The sequence below is a fragment of the Leptinotarsa decemlineata genome, unplaced genomic scaffold (genome assembly GCF_025532065.1).
Source record: "Leptinotarsa decemlineata unplaced genomic scaffold, Ldec_3_MD MMD2_tig00026354_RagTag_RagTag, whole genome shotgun sequence".
NCBI classification, from domain to species: Eukaryota; Metazoa; Arthropoda; class Insecta; order Coleoptera; family Chrysomelidae; genus Leptinotarsa; species Leptinotarsa decemlineata.
Genome location: NW_027412702.1, coordinates 15,468,814 through 15,490,566, shown reverse-complemented (window position 1 = coordinate 15,490,566; position 21,753 = coordinate 15,468,814). Strand labels below are relative to the sequence as shown.

Below are 21,753 nucleotides of genomic sequence, written 5' to 3'. Positions count from 1 at the left end.
CCACTATACCCCTTGACATCTCGCCAACCGACTACCATGTTTTCAAGCATTTCGATTGCTTACTCACCGGTAGAACCTTCGCTATTGAGTGTGAAAACGGCCTTCGTCTACTTCATCGAATCCCAAGCACATATTTTTTATGCTGACAGAATTAATCAACTTGTGTTACGTTGATGAAAGTGCACTGATACAAATGGTGCCCAATTGGACTGAATTGAATTACTATTCACTGAGATATTACAGTTTTAAGTACTTATAAAAACGTACAGAACTTTTGGAACAACCTGAAATAAAATGAAATAAAAGAAACATATGAGTAATAACGACGGCATTTGAAGAGGGAGTACGTCACACATTTTGCTGAACATATTCTATGCTGTCAATTTGAATAAAGTGGTGACCAAATGAGTGTTGCATAATCCAGTTTCTGAAGGATGTACAGTATACAGTGTTTCGAAACTGTCTATACTGGAGAACCCAAACCAGTTTCGCTCACAGTCACGAAATAATCTAATTGATTTTGTAGTTGCTCTATTGATGTGTTCATTGAAATTGAACTAAATGTCGAATATGACTACCAAATCTTCGAAAATGAGCCATCTTTCAGAAATAGCACTAGTGCTTGAGTAATCAAAAGTTATTTGGTTTGTAAATATTCAGATTGAGAAACTTCAGTCCTCACAGTCAGTCGGAACAACTGTAGATCATTATCAAACTAGATAAATCCAGAATACAGTACAAGTGATAAAGCATTGATGAATATGAGGAACAAAAGGCATCCAAGATTGGATCCTAGACGGTTATCTGATGTAGCTACATACAGGTTGGAAATATGGCTTTGATATTCAACGAACTGTATTCTATAACATAAATAAACAAGAATTGAATCGTAGAAATGATCTGCTTTTTGAGGATGATATGTTTCAAAGGACCGAGTTATGCACTGGCCTCCTACAAAATATCACGAGATATCACAATTAAAAAAATCCCCATAGAATTCAGTGTTGCTTCTGCTATTAATATCCTGATTAGATCCATTACTTTCTGGTTTAATCTATGATGCTTTAACATTTTAATGTCGATTTATTACCTCTTGAAGTTAAAGCTGAAAGTACAGAACTATTTAATTTCCTGCAGCTATAAATACTCATCAAGACCTGAAAATCTCTCTGGAGCACAATATCAACTCTGAAACCGTATTTCCTTGTCTTAATTAAGTCGCTAGAAATATTTAATTATCGTTTGAAATTAGGTGAAATCCTAATCAAATGGTTGATATATTAGCAAGAATGATAATCATACTGGTAGGTAGCAGCGTCAGAGTTATTGTTCCTACAAACCGCAGTCGCAAATGATATCGAATAATTATAATTGAATAATTTTCTTATTGATTCGGCCGTTACTTGATGAAGATCCATAGTATTTTCAAAAACTACACCTCACGATTTGATATCCACAAACTTTATTTGAAAAATATATCACAACATGTTTCGCTAAGACATTAGCTTATGACTGTAATGTGGAAATCAAATCGTGACGTGTAGTTTTTGAAAAAATGATTGAATAAAATCCTTCTCAAAAATCAAGACATCAATTGATTATCAATTTATTGAAAAAGAAATATGCTCAGGAGATATTTTTACATCGAACGAAATCATTATATTTTTTCATTTTTCATTGCAGGGTGAACACTCGATTTTTACTTGCTATCGTCCAACCCGTGATAGGAATCACACGTTGAAAGGTAAGACTTCGTTAGTTCCCAGCTCGCACAAGTTTCGACTTCTGAGGGTTGTCGTTCGTAGGGGTGCGATAGCTGGTTAACAGAAAAAACCTATTTTAAACATATTTATATACAGTGTGACATATTTATGAGGTGGACAGGCGTCAGCTAAAATACTGAGTTTTATGATTGATTCTTCGTTTTCAGGACCAACTTTCATTATTAATAAAGTCTAGCTCAAAGCTACTCTAACTCAACTAACAAGCACCACTCCATAATGCACGCATATGTACAGAAATAAAAAGACAATTAACAGTGATAATACCACGAAATGAAAATAATAGTTTGTGATTACCCTCTGAAGAAAGCTGATAAATAATTACATTTATTTAATTCGTTGTTCATCAATCTGTCCAATGTGATTACCCTCTGAAGAAAGTTGATATATAATTAAATTTATTTGATCCGTTGTTTATTAATTTGTGCAATGAGCAAAAGTTGACATTACTGACTATCGTAGATATAATTTTTGTATTTGTATTTGGATTTCCTGATATTGAAACTCTTCAAATGCTCGGGCAATGAATTACAGAGTTTTACAGCACCGAAAAGAACTGATCTTTGAAACTGTGCAGTGCCATGTTGTGGCATAGTTAATTTGTTTTTATGTCTAATGTTTCTTGAGTGAATATAATTACGCAAAATTAGTTTTTGTATTGAAAGGGGTGAATGGGGAAGGGTAATCAATTTATGAACAAAACAACCCAATTGATGAATCATACGGTTTTTCATATTGAGCCAGCGGGAATTTTCAAAGGCTTCAGAAATTAAATCATACTTACAAAGTTCATAAATTAAGCGGCAACAAGCGGCACTTTTTGTATTTTTTTTTTATCTGAATCATATAAATCACAGTAGTTGAAATGACTTAGCACCATACTATCACAGATCATTCTTTTTAGAGATTGACTCAAAATAAAACGATTACAGTTTCAATGACAATGACTTTTTTTATTAAATTTTCAACATGACTAGTGAATCTGAAATCAGTATCAAGCATCACCCCTATTTTTCAGTTTTTTTTTATAGAATACCTACCACCGAATTCATGTAGTTTGAGAATGATCAATGTAAAAATAACGGCGAAATGCGTTTGTCAATAAAGAGTTGTAAGGGAATCAAATTTGAAAAATATGCCATTCAATTCACCCACAAATTCAATTTCAGAACGTTCATCAAAGTCTGACTGAAGTTAAAAGAAGATCTTAAATCATGATCGAATTTGTTTTTTGATTTTTCATTTTGGAAAATAATGAGTTGGTCACGAAAAATGAAGAATCTCTTGAGTGTACTCAATGAAAAAAAACCTGATTGCCATCGTTTGGAAAATATGTTTCAAAATGTGCTTTCATTTTGAATGGGTCATACTATATAAATAGTGAAGGAGTGAATAGTGAAGAATTGAATGATTTTTCATATTAAACAATATATCAATCGTCGGTCGGTAGCCAAGCGGTTCGGCGTGGGTGCTTTGTTCACTCACTCGAATTGACTGCTGTGTTGGTCGGTGGTTCAAGCCCTAGTCTGAACGATCGATCTTCACTTGCTATCGTCCAACCCGTGTTAGGAATCACACGTTTAAAGGTAAGACTTCGTTAATCCTTAGCTCGCACAAGTTTCGACTTCTGAGGGTTGTCGTTCGTAGGGGTGCGACAGCTGTTTAACGGAAAAACAGATTTTAAACAGATTTTTTTGAACAGATCAATGCAAACTTTGCACGAAGATATATAGATTATGCATAGTTTATTGCAGGTACTAATTGGAAAAAGAATGCAACTACTTTCGATTTTGAACATTGAATTACATCGAAATCAGTTTCTCCTCTTCATTCATTTCAAAGATCTCAAAGCAATCAGTATATTGCCAACCTTATCGAAAATTTTGAAAAAAGGAATGGAAGTCCAGCTAAAGGAATATCTCGAGTACCAATACTTCCTTCGATTTAGTCAGGTTTTCGCAAGGGATACAACCGCACTCTTGCACGTTGTCGACGAATTAATTAGAGCCATACATAAGGGAAATTGTACTTGTTTGAAATTATTGGATTTTAGTCGGGCTTTTGACACAATCAGCCATAAACTATTATTGAGAATTTTATCTTATTTAGGTCTCGCCGATAGTGCTGTTTCGCCCTATCGGTGGATCATTCTTTAAAAATCGTCAGCAGAAGGTCAATATAGGCGGAGTTGAATCCCAATATATTTCATTGAACCGTGGTGTTCCCCAAGGGTCTACTTTGGGGCCACTGCTATTTGCCACATATACGTCAAATTCAGTCAAAGAGTCTTCAGTACTGCAAAATACACCTATGTGCTGATGACACTCAACTTTATTATAGTTTCCTCCACAAATAACTGACTGCTTGTTGTCGAATAAATGAAGATCTCAAAGCTTTCACAGGGGCAGCCTCAAACCACTATCTGATTATTAATAATAGTAAATCTAATGTCATTGTTTTTGGCTCCAAAATGAATCGCAGCACTGTACTTAATGATTTTGATGTAAGTATAAATGAAACTCCTCTCACAACTGTTCAAGAAGCAAAAAGTCTGGGAGTTCTACTAGATGCCGATCTCAGATTTGAAAAGCACGTGAATATACTCTTACAAGGTGCATATTTCATGTTGAGAATTATATACGGTCAAAAACATTCCCTTTCATTGCGGTTGAGGACAATATTATGTGAGGCAACAGTATTTTCAAATTTCAATTATGCAGATGTGCTTTTTGGTACATGTTTAACTAGTCAATATAAATTAAAACTTCAAAATTCTTGCTTGAGGTTGATTTATGGCATAAGGAGACGTCAACTAATTTCACACAAACTTAAAACTGTTGGCTGGTTGAATATGAGTAATAGAAGAGTTCTTCATTCTGCAGTACTCTTCCATAAAGAGTATTTTAGAGTTATTTCAGGTACTTTAGGTAAATTTGCCTGTATTTGTTCTGCATCAGGTACTCTTCTCCGTGTTAGATCTTCTCTAGGAATGTGTATGGTTTTGTTTAATATATTGAATGTGAGATCTTGTTGTGTTTTGATTTGTACTTGTTCCTCGATAAGTGATTTATGACTGTTGAATTTATGGATGTTCAAGTTTTCCCAAATGTCCATGCGGTTTCCCTTGTTGATTTGTTTAATTAGTTTTATGTTCTCTGGTGGGGGGAAATTATGTTTGTTTTGTATGGCGTGTATTGCAAGGTTTGATTTATATACTGTTGGATTTATGTATGCCTTTTTATGCTCATTGTACCTTTGGATCAGTTTTTTCTTGGTTTGGCCGATATAGAATTTGTTGCAGTCCGAGCATTGTATACTGTATATCCCGTTTTGGTCTTTGTCTTCTTCTTTTTCATAGTTGTTTATTTTTTGTGTTATCTTCGTGTTCGGCTTGTATGTGATGTTGATGTTCAGTGGTTTGAAGATGTTTGTTAGTTTTTTGGTTTGGTGTCCTACGTAAGTAAATGCTGTCCATCGTTGTGTTGTTGTTTTGTCTGTTGGGGTAGCATGATCCTTGTTCTGTATTTTTCGTTTGATTCTGTTTTCTAGTTTATCTATTGTCTTTTGGGTGTATCCGTTTTCGTTCGCTATTTGGTATATGATTTTCCGTTCTTTGTTTCGGGCTTCATTTAGTGTTCTGGTCCAAACACTAAACTGTACTCGTTCGACATAAAAAATATGTACTCCAACATACCAGTCAACGAAAGTATAAACATCATATCTGAGAAACTTAAACAACAAAACACAGACAAAACCTACATTAACCAAATGGAACACAGTCTAAATACAGTACTTCATCAAATTTATTTCGAATCTGAAGGGAAAATTTATAAACAAACAGATAGACTAGCGATGGGATCCCCACTATCTAGCATTATATCCGAAATATACCTGCAAACCATAGATGAGAAAATCTTAACAATAATAAGAGCACATGATGAAAAAGGAGAATGGTTCAGATACGTTGACGATGGACTGTACATATCACAAAACAATGGAATAAGAATAGAACAAATAACAAAAGAAATTAACGAAATAAATCAAAAACTATGTTTCAGCATTGAGGAAGAACACAACTCAAAACTTAAATACCTGGACATAACCATAGGATATAACCACAACAAAACACAATTTCAAATGGCAATATACAGGAAACCTACACAAACAAGCTCCACCATACCCGCAAGTTCAAACCATCCACCATCACACAAAATGGCTGCCTATAACGCATTCATATATAGAATGTTAAGGATACCACTCAGCAATGAAGCCCGAAACAAAGATTTGAAAATCATATACCAAATAGCGAACGAAAACGGATACACCCAAAAGATAATAGATAAACTAGAAAACAGAATCAAACGAAAAATACAGCAACAAATTCTATATCGGCCAAACCAAGAAAAAACTGATCCAAAGGTACAGTGAGCACAAAAAGGCATACATAAATTTAACAGTATATAAATCAAACCTTGCACACACGCCATACAAAACAAACATAATTTCCCCCCACCAGAGAACATAAAACTAATAAAACAATTCAACAAGAGAAACCGCATGGACATTTGGGAAAACTTGAACATCCATAAATTCAACAGTCATAAATCACTTATCGAGGAACAAGTACAAATCAAAACACAACAAGATCTCACATTCAATATATTAAACAAAAACATACACATTCCTAGAGAAAATCTAACACGAAGAAGAGTACCTGATGCAGAACAAATACAGGCAAATTTACCTAAAGTACCTGAAATACCTGAGTTAAGACGCTCTGACCGTATAAAGAGACAGACAACAGGATGACCAGTTCATTTTGAGGAGTGCCAGATGATGACAGTACTACCAACTGTCAAAAGCGCTCGCAGATAATTTATAGAAGATATAAAGCTTCAAATCCTTTTTGTAGAATTTAATATTGAAATACTCAAAATAAAGGAAAATTAGTTGCATCAATCAAAAAAAATAAATATATATATATATATATATATATATATATATATATATATATATATATATATATATATATATATATATATATATATATAATATATATTTATATATATATATATATATATATATATATATATATATATATATATATATATATATATATATATATATATATATATATATATATATATATATATATATATATATATATATATATATATATATATATATATATATATATAATATATATTTATATATATATATATATATATATATATATATATATATATATATATATATATATATATATTGTTATATGATGTTTAATATGTTGATGTGAGTTAAGTAAATAAATTTCTAGTTTTGTTATTTTTTTAAACGAAAATTTTGGTTCGGCTAGACTCTTATGTTGAGTTTGAATCCTATAATTCAGTGTATAGAGATTTTTCTCAACACCTCACCCAAATTTGACCTTACTTGCAGATGTTCCTGTGAAAAAATTTGAAAAAGACACAACGGATTTCAGAAAATGTGTAACAATTTTGATAATAATTGTAAAAATGTTGAATTCAAAAATATATAAATTACCAAAAGAGAAAATTGCTTGATTCCAAAAATGTTCTAAACCTACACCGAACTATTTTAATGTGAATATCGGAACGCACTCTTTGTCTGTAAAATGTCAGTTGATCATTCAAGGTCACTGTGATTTGTTTGTATAAAAAATTTCTGGATTCAAAGTTTGTTTTGATTGTCCTGTTATTTTATTCTTGGGCAATTTGTTTTATATATGCATATATTTTATTTGAAGTGGAATCGGTAAATACCTGGTTTTCCTCCAATTTTGGTGTGAGTTTTCTAAACTTCGGGGCTGGATCGTGTGAATTCGACTGAAAATGGGCTCATCAGGTTGGCCCTTCACTATTTTAGCTTTCAATTAACCGTATACAATAAAATTATATTCTATTTGTAACTTTTTTTTATAATATTTTTCAAGTTTCTGGAGACAGAAAATTTTTCGTGGCGTTCACCTTCGTCGCCCTAAGAAGAATCCGGTCGTTGACGAAAAAGTTGAAAATATCTCACTTTCCTTAGTTACCACCTCTCAATTTTCATAACTACAAATTTTCAACTTCAATATCAAAAAAATGAAGATGATTTTCACATTTGTTCTCAAATTTAGATACTTTTTCACTTAACAATTTTGTACAGGAATGGTTAACCTCACTTATGTCTAAATATAAATATTCTTCAAAAGCATCACTTTATGTCCGTATCTAAGGTACCGGTACCGATTGCGGCGGTACCGAGCCAATTATATGTCGCTCTTTCAAGAGGATACTTGAACGACTTGTTCTTCACTTCTTAGAGTATAGAAACACACTATTTTGTTTTTACATTATCTGTGCTCTACTAGATGAACACTCAAATCATCTCCGTACCAAAGTCACTGATATATCATAGAATTGAAATTGTTTTCTTGTCGTAATAAGTTCGAGAAGTTTTCATAATAGTTACACCAAAATTTCTTATTATTGTCTGCTGTATGTTGTACATAATGTATAATTAATCGTGGGACGATTAATTATTCATTGTGTATATATTGAACAATCTGGATGCAAAACATTTACTTTGGTTGTTATTCGGAAGGTCTATCATGCGACTTGTTGAACTCACCTAACTTGCTCTAATTCGCTTGTCTGACTTTCCCTAAGTTTCACAATCAAAACTCTTATGATATTCAGTAGAAATAGGAGATTCACCTGCAAAAAAGAAAATGAAACAACATTGCGGGTAGAGCCATGTAAAGTAAATTGTTTGTGAATGTCAGTACCAATATACCCGGCAAATTGAAGTTCATTTCCCACAACTCCAGGTACATAAGTAAATGTTATCTAATTTTTTATTTAAAATGGATCACTCAATACACATATACTTTTTTGACATAAAAATTATGAAGTATTGAAAATGCCATAAAATAATTTGTCCTCAGAATTTCTATATACAGTGTGTCCCAGCTAAGACTTGTCACCTAATCTGCGAAGTCGTGCAAAAATTGAAAATCGCTCAGACCCGTCGATTTTTATTTCAAATAGGAACACTTTCACCAAATACATAATCACTGTGTTGTCAACCCTCTCATCCTCAGCACCCCCTACTTCAGAATTTTCAATGGGACTACTTTACTTGTGATACATCATTTTGGAGAGAATTCAATCTCAAAAACAACGCTGTACTGAAATTGAGGATCGATCAAGTGTTGTTGAAGTTTCAATGAAAACTAAGTTTCATCAAGATATTTTCATCTTTAATCACCTAAAATATTATCATCGTAAGTTGTAGGTACGCCACTGTATCGAAAAATAATATGTCTCAGAAATAATAGTTTAGAAGGAGATACAGACGTTTTCATGAAAAATTGTCGCTATGTGTTTTTGTGTAAATAAAAAACATGAACAAGAGAAGCCTATGAGAAATGAAGGGGTCGCTGTTGCAGTTGTAGGACATGCAGTGATGTCCAACATCACATCTTAAAGTCAACTTGAGACTATTTCTGAAGTTTCTAAAAGCAGCGTACATCGAATTCTGGAAGAAGCAAAATTCCATCCTTATAAAATGCAGGATGTACAGTTTATTAAAGATGGTCGTGACAGACGTACAGAGATTTTTGATAATAATTACCTCTACAATGTGTGCTTTTCTGACGAATCTTTTTTTTATGGACGTATTAACAGGCACAACTGCAGATACAGGAGTTACGTAAACCTCCATTGGTACAGGGAAACCCATTCACAAACTTCTTAGAAATTGAATGTTTGGGCTGGTATTCTGGGAGACCATATTATAGGTCCATATTTTATTAATGGTAACCTTAACGAACCAACGTAAAGTCACTTGAAGACGATGATAGTCCACTCGAAGATCAGCTCACCTTTCAACAAGATGGACTTTCTTCACATTTTGTTATACCTATACGTCAATATTTTGATGACAATTTCACAGGGAGATGGATTGAAGGCGAGGACCAATAGAATCGCAGGCTAGATCTCCTGATTCATCACCATTAGACTTCTTCTAATTGGGTGATTTGAAATCCAAAGTTTATATCAAACAGCCAAATTATCTTGATGATACGCAGGAGAATTGTTGTAGAGTGTCTTGCAGTGACTCCAGAAATGTTGAGGAATGTGCGAAGACATTTCGAAAATCGTTTATACTTCTGTATGGAACTGAATGGTTTACTTTTTGAACTTTTCATATGATGATTATATTTTAGGTGATGAAAAATAAAAATATCTTGATAAAACTTCAACAACACTTAATCGATTCTCAATTTTTGTATAGTATTTCTGATACCAATTGGAACAGCACAGAGAAGGAATTCCCGCCTCGGCATAGGCGTCGGCATATTATTTTTCAGTGGTAGTTTTTCAGTTACTTATTCTTACAATCATAGCAATTGATGACCCCATGAAAAAGTTATCTCAACTGAATTTTTTCACCATAGGTGATTATGAGAACTTTGAAATTTCAGGTAGTTGATTTCCGAGTCGAAAACTCTAAAATACAATAAAAACACAAATAATCACACCGAATTCTCCTCAAACATATATTTACAAAATAATAGAAGCCAACAAAATTGCTAGAAAAATCAAAATTCTTCTTCGCTATATTCGAATGAGGTGGAATCATGATCGAGTTGAATAACGATCGGATTTATGGAACTTTGCACATAATATTTGTCCTCTTCTTTTATAACGTGGGCCACTCAGTTCTTCCACACATCACTATTACCTACTTCATTCACCACTCGCCTTATATTGTGAAGCACTACAGCATTCAAAGTCGGTGACTGATTACATTTCCGCAAGCTTTCTTTCATTGTGGTCCAACCAATTTCAATTGGATTGAACACACAATAGTATGGAGGCAAACGTAAGAGAATATGACCACGTGTTTCACACATCGAATCAATAATATATTCTTTTTTGAAATTACGTTGTTTTATGGTCGCCAGTAATACCTTTTTGGTTGGAATCTTTTCGGGTATTTCCATGTCATGATTTCGGATGAAATCAACAATATCTGCTTTTTTGTGTTATTGTTTGGTATTGTAGTCAATAACCGAGAATGATACGAAGCGTTATCCATAACAATAACCGAGTTTAGAGGAATATTTGGAAGAAGCTGCTCACTGAACCAGGTTTCGAATGAAGCCGTAGTCATATCTTCGTGGTAATCATCAGACGAATCATTTATATTTTTGGCCGACAGAAGCAAAACGTTAGGTACGAAACCACTTTCATTCCCGGCATGCAAAATAATAACACGTTTTTCACAAAAATCGGTTTAAACGATGAGATTGGAACCTTTGGTGTAGAAGTTGAAAACTTTTTCTAGAGATCAATTACCCCAACCTCAAACTAATACTTTTGCACTCGACGCGCGTTTCGCTAACAAGAAGCGAAGCTTCAGGAGAAGCAAATTGATACTGTATCTGAAGGCAAGGGTTAGCTGTTTATATACCTAAGGTTTTTTGGTCCGATGTGGGCTTTGTTTGTTAAATGATGATTATCCTAATTGATTTTTCGACAAATTAATTTGTCCGCTTTTCAATCTATTGTTGACAAATTAATTTGCAGGTAATGGTTCCACTAGTTAATTACCCACAAATCAATTAGGATAATCATCATTTAACAAACAATGTCCACATCGGACCAGAAAAACTTTAGTTATATAAACAGCTAACCCTTGTCTTTAGATTCAGTATCAATTGGCTTCTCCTGAAGATGCTAACCAAAAATATCAGTTTGGTGTTAGGGTAATTGATCTCTAGAAAAAGTTTTCAAAAATCGGTTTGCAAAACCACTCACTACCTCACCTAACCCCACGAACACACGGCACTGATAAAGAAATATTGTGAAACGGACAAAAAATTAGTATTCAGCCAGTCCAGCTAGCCGAGCCTTCATTCCTCAACTACATTTGATAGCACGTTTACTAACTATCTGGACGAATAGAGGCCACAGGCAAGAAATGTTTATGACTGTACTCTTATTCTTATAGCCGTTCCAATTGGGAATGGGTAGACTATACACCGATGTATTTGGGATTGAATTTCTTTCAAAACGATTAATCACAATTATAATAGTGTCATTGAAAATTTTGAAGTAAGAGGTGCTGGGGATGAGGGGGTTGAGAACACAATGATGATGTATTTGGTGAAAGTCATCCTCTTTGAAATGAAAATCGACGGGTCTGAGCGATTTTCAATTTTTTAAAGAGTTCGCAGATTAGGAGGGTGACAAGTTTCAGCTGAGACACACTGTATGAACATAATCGTTTTCAATTCCGCATTCTCTTAAGACCTTAGCTCACACAAGTTTCGACTTTTGAGAGTTATCGTTCGTTGGGGTGTGACAGCTGGTTAACCGTAAAACAGATTTTATTTTATAATCCGTTAGGCTGCTACATAAAATCCGGCGCGAATTAGAGAACGAAGAATATTTGAGCCGAACAAATATCAGACATACGATGTTTTTCCCTTTTTCAAATTTTATCATTCAATTAACATGTTTCTCGTTCTAGAAGCTATTAACATTTTCGCCTGTATTAAGTATTCCATGCTCCCAGAGTTTCATCAAGACACTCAAATATTTCAATTCCCAACTTCATTCGGAAAGTTCAGAAACTTTTTATTAATACGAAGCAATAAAATGAGTGGAATGTTTTTCAGATAAGAAGAATAAAAAGAAGAATAAAAAATAAATACGGAACTCACCACAATGACGGTTGACCTAGGTCCTTCAAGAATCCAATAATAATTCAGAAAGTAGTAATATTCCCATGTTCTGAAACAAGAAAAGTTTTGTAAGTATTGAAAAAATAGATTCCTTGAAACTGAATTGTAATATTTATTCATTACAATTTTAAAACAATCAATTTTTGACTCATGCCATGCAATTTTTTCGGAAATGTTGAGCATGAAGCGTGTGACAGCGAAGTTTTTTCCTAAATTGCTGAATTTTGACCAAAAAACCGTCGCGTGAGCACAGCTCAGGAATTGTTGAATGACAATAACGGCGATACAGATTTGCTTGAAAGGGTCATAGTTATATGGTTATAATATCGAAACCAAAGTTCAATAGCCCAAGAGAGCCAAGACCAAAAAATCCATGCCCAGTTATATCAAATGTCAAGGTTTTGCTAACTGTTTTCTTCGATTACGTTGAAGTTCTTGTCACATGGTCGTTCGATCGATAAGGAGTATAATCCTGAAGTTATGCGCCGCTTACGAAAAGCAACACGAGAAAAACGTCCGATACTTTGAAAACACAATTCATGGCTTTTGCATCACGATAATGCACCAACCTACTCCTTAGTTTTTGTCAAAAACAACACCGTGATCATGCCTAAGCCACCATATTCACCAAATTTGGTCCCCTGTTACCAAGATTGAAGTGACAGCATTTTGCGATGATTGAATCGCTGAGAGAGCTCAAGACATACCAGAAATTGTATATCAGATCTGCTTCGAGAATTGGAAAAAAGCTGGCAATTAATGAATAAATGAATATTTTTTGAGAAAAATGAAAATTGAACAGGCAGTGTAGACAGCCACTGGAGATGATAAGGACAGTATTTTTGTTCTGGTATCACTCATACCTAATATCTTTCTGAGTACGCATATCTATCTATCATTCTGTCGATAATAAATTGTATAAAAATGAATACGTGAACATAGTTATTAGCTTTGATGAGTATTTTTGATTAAATACCCCCAAACGCTCATAAAATCTTTTGTACTCGACCCTGTTGCTATATAAAAATAGGATGTACCTGGAAAATTATAGAAAACCAGCTTATTAGGGCAAATCATTACTCTATTATTAGGAGTAAAGATCATGTATATTTTACGAGTAAGATTTTACTAAACATCAAAAAGAAAAACATGCTCACATATTGGTAGCCACATTTATATTCGTCTTTCATACATTCACCCAATTTATTAGGATAATTCACCACTCTTTTTTATAAAATCATGGAATATTCTCAATAGAATTCCTGATAAATTGTTCGGACAAAAAGTCATTATGAACAGCGGTGTTTTTTATAAGTACTCGATGATACGGTGTTTGAAAGGACTGCAGAGACTATTTTAGTGGAAGATTATACGAGAATGATCATTTCTTAGATTCAACTGTTCGAGAGGAATCTTTTTTAAACGGTTTTATTTAGCTTGCCCTTTGTTTGTTTGGGTTAAATTTAGTAATTGGCTCCCTTCCTGTTGACAGATTGATCTGAAATTTAGAAATTCAGTCGATGAAGTCATTTCTAATCTCGATAGAGGTGAAAAAACGATAAGTGTTTTATTCGACTTGTCACGAGCTTTCGACACTGTTGATCACGATTTACTTTTGAGCAAGCTGTTTTGGCTAGGAATTCGTGGCTCATCTCTGGATTGATTGAGATCTTATCTGGATTGCAGAACGCAAACTGTGAGGGTTAATCTGGAGGCTGGGACCTTCCGCTCTAGAACCTGTGTCGTTCTCACCGGTGTTCCCCAGGGTAGCGTCCTAGGACCTATTCTCTTTCTTTTATTCGTACATGACCTCAACAACAGTAATCGTCAACATTGTACAGTGCAATTTGCCGACGATTCTTCGTTCACTCTGAAGTCTTCAGATTATGAGGGATTGTCGAGTCAGGCCAATCAAGCAGTTGCTAATATGCAAAAATATTGTTCTCAAAGTGCTCTCATTATGGACAGCTCAAAAACTTTCTTTTCACTACATGAGAATGATCGCAGTGTTCTGGTCAAAATAAATGGCAAGTCAATACAATAAACCTCATCTGTAAAATTTTTAGGTTTGAACATTGATGCTCAACTTTCTTGGAACAAGCACATTGATTATATTTTGAGTAAAATGTCGAAACATTGTTTTGTAACTCGTAATCTCCGTAATTTTGTTCCATTGGATATATTGAAGAGCTATTACTATGCTTATATTCAGTCTTCATTCAGTTATTGTCTGATCAACTTTGGTAACTGTACAAGAATAAACGAATTACTAATAGCTAGCTCAAAAAAAAAAGATAGTGAGAACAATGTGTTTCAAAAAATTACAGATTTGGACATTCTAACTATTATTTCACTATATATATTCAACTGTGTTGTTTATGTCATAATTCATCTCGACAAATTTGAATCACGAGATAATTTTCGGCTCGCCACAGGATATACGTTAAGATCTAACTATAATTTTATTGTTCCCCACCATAAATTGACAAAAGCAGCAAACGGCCATCTAATTATTATCAAGGTATACAACAAACTACCTATCTCTCTTAAACAGCTATCAAACCTGCATTCCTTCAAAAAAAATGGTAACAAACTGTTACATGACAATACATTTTATTCCCTTAATGAATACTTCCAGGCTGATTTGGAAATATTAATAACTTGATTGCAACAGTTACTGTACTATTTTCAATTGTCATATTTTTCATACTTCTGTTTGATATTTTCATATCTTTACTCTTTTATATATATATATATATATATATATATATAATATATATATATATATATATATATATATATATATATGATTATTTGTATTGTGAATTTCTATATTTCAGTTTGATTGACATTTTCCATGCTGTAGAAGAAATAGACTGATTTGATTTGATTTGACATTTAGATTCGATGACAATACAATCAAATGAATTCTGTATCTTTGTAAATTCAAGATGGCGACAGTTACAAAATGGCGTATTACATATTGTGTCACAACTTCTATACTATGGCTTGTCGGAGAATTTTTTGTATGGCTCTCCAGTTTCCTGAAAGAACGTTCCATGCAAGTGGCCGTCGATGGGTATCTCTCGAATACGTTTACTTTCAACGCTGGTGTTCCCCAGGGATTCATATTGTCTCCAACCCTCTTTTCATTGTATATCAACGACTCAATTGGAAAAACAAAGAATAGACGAGATAGGTGTGCTGACAACAGCACACCCATCTCGTCATTACATTTGGATTCCAGGACATCAGCTGAGGGTGCTTATCTTCAACGACAGCAGGAGGTTGCATATCTTAACAAGGATCTAGAGGTGATTTCGAATCGTGGTGCAAATAACCAGGTTCGATTGAATGGCCACGAAAACCCAGGCATTGGTTTTCGCCAAAAAGATAAATGTCTCCGAAACAGATATAATAAAGGCAGGACTGACAATTCCGTTAAGTTTGTTGAGGGGTCGAAATGAATACCGATATGTACACACCTCCGCAACTTTTCATGCTTCATAAAGCTCAGATCAGACCTCCTTTGGAGCATTGTTGTCATGTATGGATCTCCGCCCCTAAGCCTGATTGGAGACACGAACATCATTTGCAACCTTGATAGACTGGATCATCGAAGTAAGGTTGGAGATTTGTGTCTCTTTCAAAAATACTTTCACGTGAGGTATTCAAGTGACTGCGCACATTTAATTTTACCTAGAACGGTATATATCAGAAATACGCGACGAAATGTGGCTGCTCATCGTTTTGAGTTCAAGTCAGTACACCTCGAACTTCACTGTTTAAAAACTCTTCGAGTTGGAGAACTGCGTTTGTGTGGAATGAACTTCCTGATAACGTGTTTCTTAATAAATTTAATCTCCATCGATTCAAATCCAGCGTGAATCGCTACTTTCGCAAAATCACCACTTTAACAGAGCCTTGGGGATTTTTCTGTAGTGCTTCAAAACAACTACCTCAATATGCGTATCAAATGACAGGGCTTGATAGTAGAATAGTAAATCACTTTAAAAAAGATGCAAATTCAAGATGGCCGCGACAACAAAAAGGCGGATTACATATCACCTTGTAATACTGAGACACTAAATGAAATTAAAAAAAATAGAAGAATTGAGTAACAGAAATAGAAACTGAAAATCACACCACCCTCCTCAGCATAGAGTTACCTACGTGAGTACATTCGTCCATACTACGCCCAACGATTTTACATTTTTTTTTGTATGAATACCGTAAATTGCTGAGCAGAGTGGTGTGATGACTGCTACCTGGGACCTTCCAAATTATTTTTTAGTTTTCAGTACATTAACTACATCATGGTCGGTCGGTAGCCAGGCGGTTTGACGTGGGTGCTTTGTTCACTCAGTCAATCGGCCGATATGTGAGTCGATGGTCTAAGCCCCAGGCTGAACGCACAATTTCCACTTGCTATCGTGTTAGGAATCATACGTTGAAAGGTGAGACCTTGTGAGTCCTTACCTCGCACAAGTTTCGACTTCTGAGGGTTGCCGTTCGTAAGGGTGCGATAGCTGGTTAACGGAAAAACGTATTTCAAACATATTTTTTTCATTATCTTTTTTTTCAATGAAATCGGTCAACATAATTTTCTTTTTCAATTATTTTATTGACATTTCGCTGATTATCTAAATCACCGTTATCATTCCCATTTTGTGCTTACATATCATTGGTATCCGTATGATAAAATTCATATGACTTATCCATGAAAATATTACAATTTTCCCAATATGAATTTTATTCAAGACGCGTTTCACTTCACGGTAGCTTCATCAGTTAAACTGGTATATTGACTTGTTGATTGTAGACATTCAATCTCTTATCTTCAGAGTGTTATTGAGGCGTACAGTCTGCGTTCTCTATGAATTCATGAAATTTTTTTGAATTTACTTATGAAATCGTTCTGACGAATATAATGTTCAATATTTATATTTTTCCATTTCTGTTTTTATTTGCTCAATATGTTTCAATCAGTTCTCAGAAAACAGACGGAGAATACAGAATATTGCTTTTGGAAATAAAATTCTGGGAAATCGATTGTGATAAATTCAAATTGTCTTTGCATATTTGTGTTATTTCATATTGGTATGCCGATATATTCAATTATTATTTCATTACAAACATCTTTTAGTTTTGTGAGCTGAATTGTGAAGGTGGTCACGTTTCATGGTGAATTTCATTAGTTCGGACAATTATATCAAGCAAAAAACTTTGAAATGAAATAACAATAAAATAAAAAATACAAATTGAGCAAAAAATTGAAAATTGAAAAATAAAAATTGAAAATTGAAAGATTTCAAACCAAAGTACTTCACGACGTTTCGATTGTTAGTATCCACAATCGTCTTCGGGTGATGACATCAATTGCTTAATATAATTGTTATTTTCAGCTATTCCTTCTGATTTTGTTATTTCAGAGATTTCAAATCATATCATATTAGACAATGGAAGTCCGAACCAATGCAAATGTGAAGTGTTATATATTCCAATCCTCGTTCTGCTTTACATATCCTAGGCTTTGGATAGTCATTCAAATGAAATGAAAATCTGTTTTTTCACTCAACTCCACTGAAAATGTCCAGATTTTTTTAATAAGAAGCTTTTTCATGTCCCAATGGAACTTTCTGCTTTGCACTTACGAGTGGATGAAATTCTTCTACACGTCGGATGGAATTTAGTGTTTTTCAAGTTTATATCCTACACTGTCTTTGTAATTCTCGTCGTGACTCGAAACAGTTGATTACTATTCGCTTCGCTCGTCTGATCCAATTCTAGGCCAGGATTGCACCGTCTTACATGTGGAAACTACTCTGAGATTTTCTGATTATTCGACAAGGAAGGTGAACCTGATATGTCGGCTTCAATTATCTTTCATTCTATATTTTTAGATTTTTATTGTTCAGCGCCAAATGAATTCAGTTCCCGTAACGTCAACGTATTTTTATATTTTTTCAATGATTTTATTACAACATTGCTGTTGAACACGATCTAAGCGGTTTCATTACGTGCTGCAGCAGATCCATTGCAGTGATTTTTGTACAGGTAATACGCAAACTCCTCGTAGGGCTGCTTGGTAAGAGGCATCTCATTCCACGTTGAGTATGCGTGAGTCTTGGCAATTGCTGCATAAGGTGACTTGGCGAAATTACCCAGCGTACCAGTGGAGTCCTTGGTTGATGTATAGCAGTCTTCAATACCTGCCATCTGCAGTAGTTTCTTGGGAACAGGGGCAGAAACGATACCAGTACCACGGAGAGCTTGGATGAGACGTACAGTTACAGACCCGCATCTTCGGGTGACTGTGCAAGGCACTGTGTGAGGTTGACCTATTTTGTTACCTCAGTAACCTCTACGGACTTCTATGACAGAAAGCTTGACTAAGATGATGACTCCACGGATAGCAGTAGCAACTTCCTTGCTGTACTTCACTCCCAAACCAATGTGGCCTTGCTTCGAAAGCCTTTTAACAAGTACGTTGATCAGCAAGTGTCTGTTTCTGAACAGGAATAATGTTCAAAACCTCATCATTCAGTTCTCACCCAATGAAGAAATCGATAATTTCGTACTCCTTGATTGGAAAGAAAACAGGTAGATCTCCTCCAAAGAGCGGATTTTACCATGTTTTACCAACCGTCCTACCTTAATCACAGGCACCCATGCCTCCTGGTCTACCTTTCCGCGACCACGACCTCTACCGCGTCCACGGCCACGACCTCTGGGGCTCCCTCGGCCACCTCCCCTACCACTACTACCGAATCCACCACGGAAACCGCCACGACTACCGGCTGGAGCTGCGTCCGCCATTGTTTAATACTTCCTCCAACACTGCTGTCGAACAAAAGGTTGTAAAATACACTGTGTCCAAAATAAGAATGAACAGCATGGGGATATCGGAAACGGTAAGTGATACGGGGTCAATTGAATCAGAGAAAAGTAACGCATTTATGTGCCCAATAATATGCCATTTAGAAAGTTTTAATATTCCGAGTGGTTTCGGAGATATCCGAGAAAATCCAAAATTTGAAAATTTCGTTTTCATTGCAGTAGAATTTCATAAGCAGAATTTTTCTGCGACGTTTCGTCGTTTAGAAAACATCATCAGTTTTATATTTTTATATGAACCGAAACTGAAGTATACCCTGTATACGACTCCATTTATCATTGTGAATACAGCAACGAATAACACAATATGATTTCATGATCAATTCACGCGCAAAATGAAAAGTGATTACTTAATCTGCTTAACCGGCTCATATAAAAATATAAAGTTGATGCTGTTTTCTAAAAGACGAAACATCGCAGAAAAATTTTGTTTACGTTATCGTGTAGTCCTTGAAAAGTTGCCATGGCAAAGTGCTATTCGTTTTACATTTCCTTTGAAAATAAAGCTAGGAGAAAATGAAAAATACTAGTTGTTTTGTGAAAAATATGGCACAAAGCGCCCATACTTTTTTCAAAATAATACTAGTATTTTTCGTTCGTTAAAATATTTTCAACTTTTCAGTTCGATGTTCTTTAAAAGCATGTTTTTTAGTTTTTTAAACTATATTTTCAATTTTTCAGTATCGTACACTATAAAAGCGTATTTTTTAGACTTTTCAAACTATATTTATTTCATCTAAACTTTGGGGTCAATCAGCCGTAAATTTTTTGGAAAAATGACCATTGATATTTTCCGATTTTGGAGAGGGAGCCTGAAAATCAGCTACCAAGCCCAAGGCAGCGGGCGCACAAAGGAGGGTCACAAATAAGGCAGCAGGTGCACGTGTTAATGAAAAAACTTTTTTTTTCAAATGAAGAAATACATGTAAAGTGAGTTCGAATTATATCAAGGAGGTTGCGTACAGCGTCATCTGCCCGCGAATAGATCAAGCAATAATGTCGATAATTCTGTCAAATACAGATCCCGAGCATTCAAACGGGAATAAATATGAAATGAAAAGGAGAGTTACAAACAAACAAACATGCATACATACAGATGAAGCTAATAAAAGCATGATAATGCTTTCATTATGCTTTAGCCAAGTCACAAAAAAGGTGCTACACCTGAGGAGTAGGCAGATTGAGTCGCCAGTGTAGTCACGTTTTCAGTTTTTGAAAATGGCTTCAAAGCCGAAGTCGAAACCACGAACAACACAAAACTCAAGACGCGATTCAACCCAAACTTCACAATCTCAGACAAACATTTTCAAATCATTCCAACAACATAAATTGAAATACCGGCGTTGAGTACATTAGAGATGAACCCCGAATATTCTCGAAAAGGGTAAATATCAAAAATATCCAAGACACGTAACTGATTGTCTTTGAAAGGACACATTTTTACGCCACACAATATTCGCAGTTCTACTATTCGTAAATTCCTTCATGATATTCGATATCAATCGTAATTGTAGTCTGAAACCTATTCTCGCGTGTGTTCATTATGGTCATACTTATTGAAACTCGACCACGTAAATCCAGATTTCCATGCCGATTACTTCATTTTTTGATTGACCTTCCAGATCATCCTGATATGAAAGAGGATCTGCCAAATGCTGAAAACCCCATCCAGTTCACAGCGGGGCAGGAACAGAGTAATTTTCTGCTACCAGGGACACTTCAAGATTGATTAACGATGGTTCATTCTTTTCGAACTCAATAGAACCCCACAGGCGGCCTTTCTGGGAAATGTGTGCCTTGGGAAGTAGGTCTTCTGTTATGCATTCCAGGGGAATGTTCTAACAATGATGCAAAATACTAATCGCACTCATCAGCCAGAGACGCTCTCCCGATCCTTTCAGGTGAACTCTAGTCATCCAGTTTGGAATGTGTCGTTCTGGAATGTCCTCCATGGCAGCAAAAATGACATTCTGAAGAGATTTCAGTTGATTGGTCAATATGAGGTAGTAAGATGTAGCGTAGGTGTTTGATGACCTGCACAGAATGATTAGTTTTTCCCTATTGCAGAATCTGCTTCCACGTCTGGAAATTTGATGCAAGGCAGATTTATAAGATATTCTGCTCTTGAGGAGGTGATGAGTTACTTTCTGGCTGCAACTACTATTGAAGAGCTAATAAATTGGTTTCTGGCTGCACCTGCTCTTGAAGAAGTGATAAGTTGGTTTATGGTGGCACCTGCTCTTGAAGAGCTAATAAGTTGGTTTCTGGCTGCACCTGCTCTTGAAGAGGTGATAAGTTGGTTTATGGCGGCACCAC

General features: G+C 34.9%; 1 protein-coding gene and 1 pseudogene across 2 annotated transcripts in view; both read right to left on the bottom strand.

Annotated features, from left to right (window-relative positions):
* Pdfr (Pigment-dispersing factor receptor) overlaps positions 1 to 21,753 on the bottom strand; it is a 204,470-nt gene that overhangs the window by 23,088 nt on the left and 159,629 nt on the right. Inside the window, exons 8-9 of one of the 2 annotated variants that reach the window (XM_074184422.1) lie at positions 12,520 to 12,589; positions 8,415 to 8,500 (exon numbers count right to left, since the gene is read on the bottom strand). The exons of the other annotated variant lie outside the window; for it this stretch is intronic. Coding sequence (XP_074040523.1) covers positions 8,415 to 8,500; positions 12,520 to 12,589 — 156 coding nt within the window. The remainder of the gene's footprint in view (positions 1 to 8,414; positions 8,501 to 12,519; positions 12,590 to 21,753) is intronic. 2 annotated transcript variants of the gene reach the window in all.
* Positions 18,544 to 19,380, bottom strand: LOC111503076 (small ribosomal subunit protein uS5 pseudogene; annotated as a pseudogene).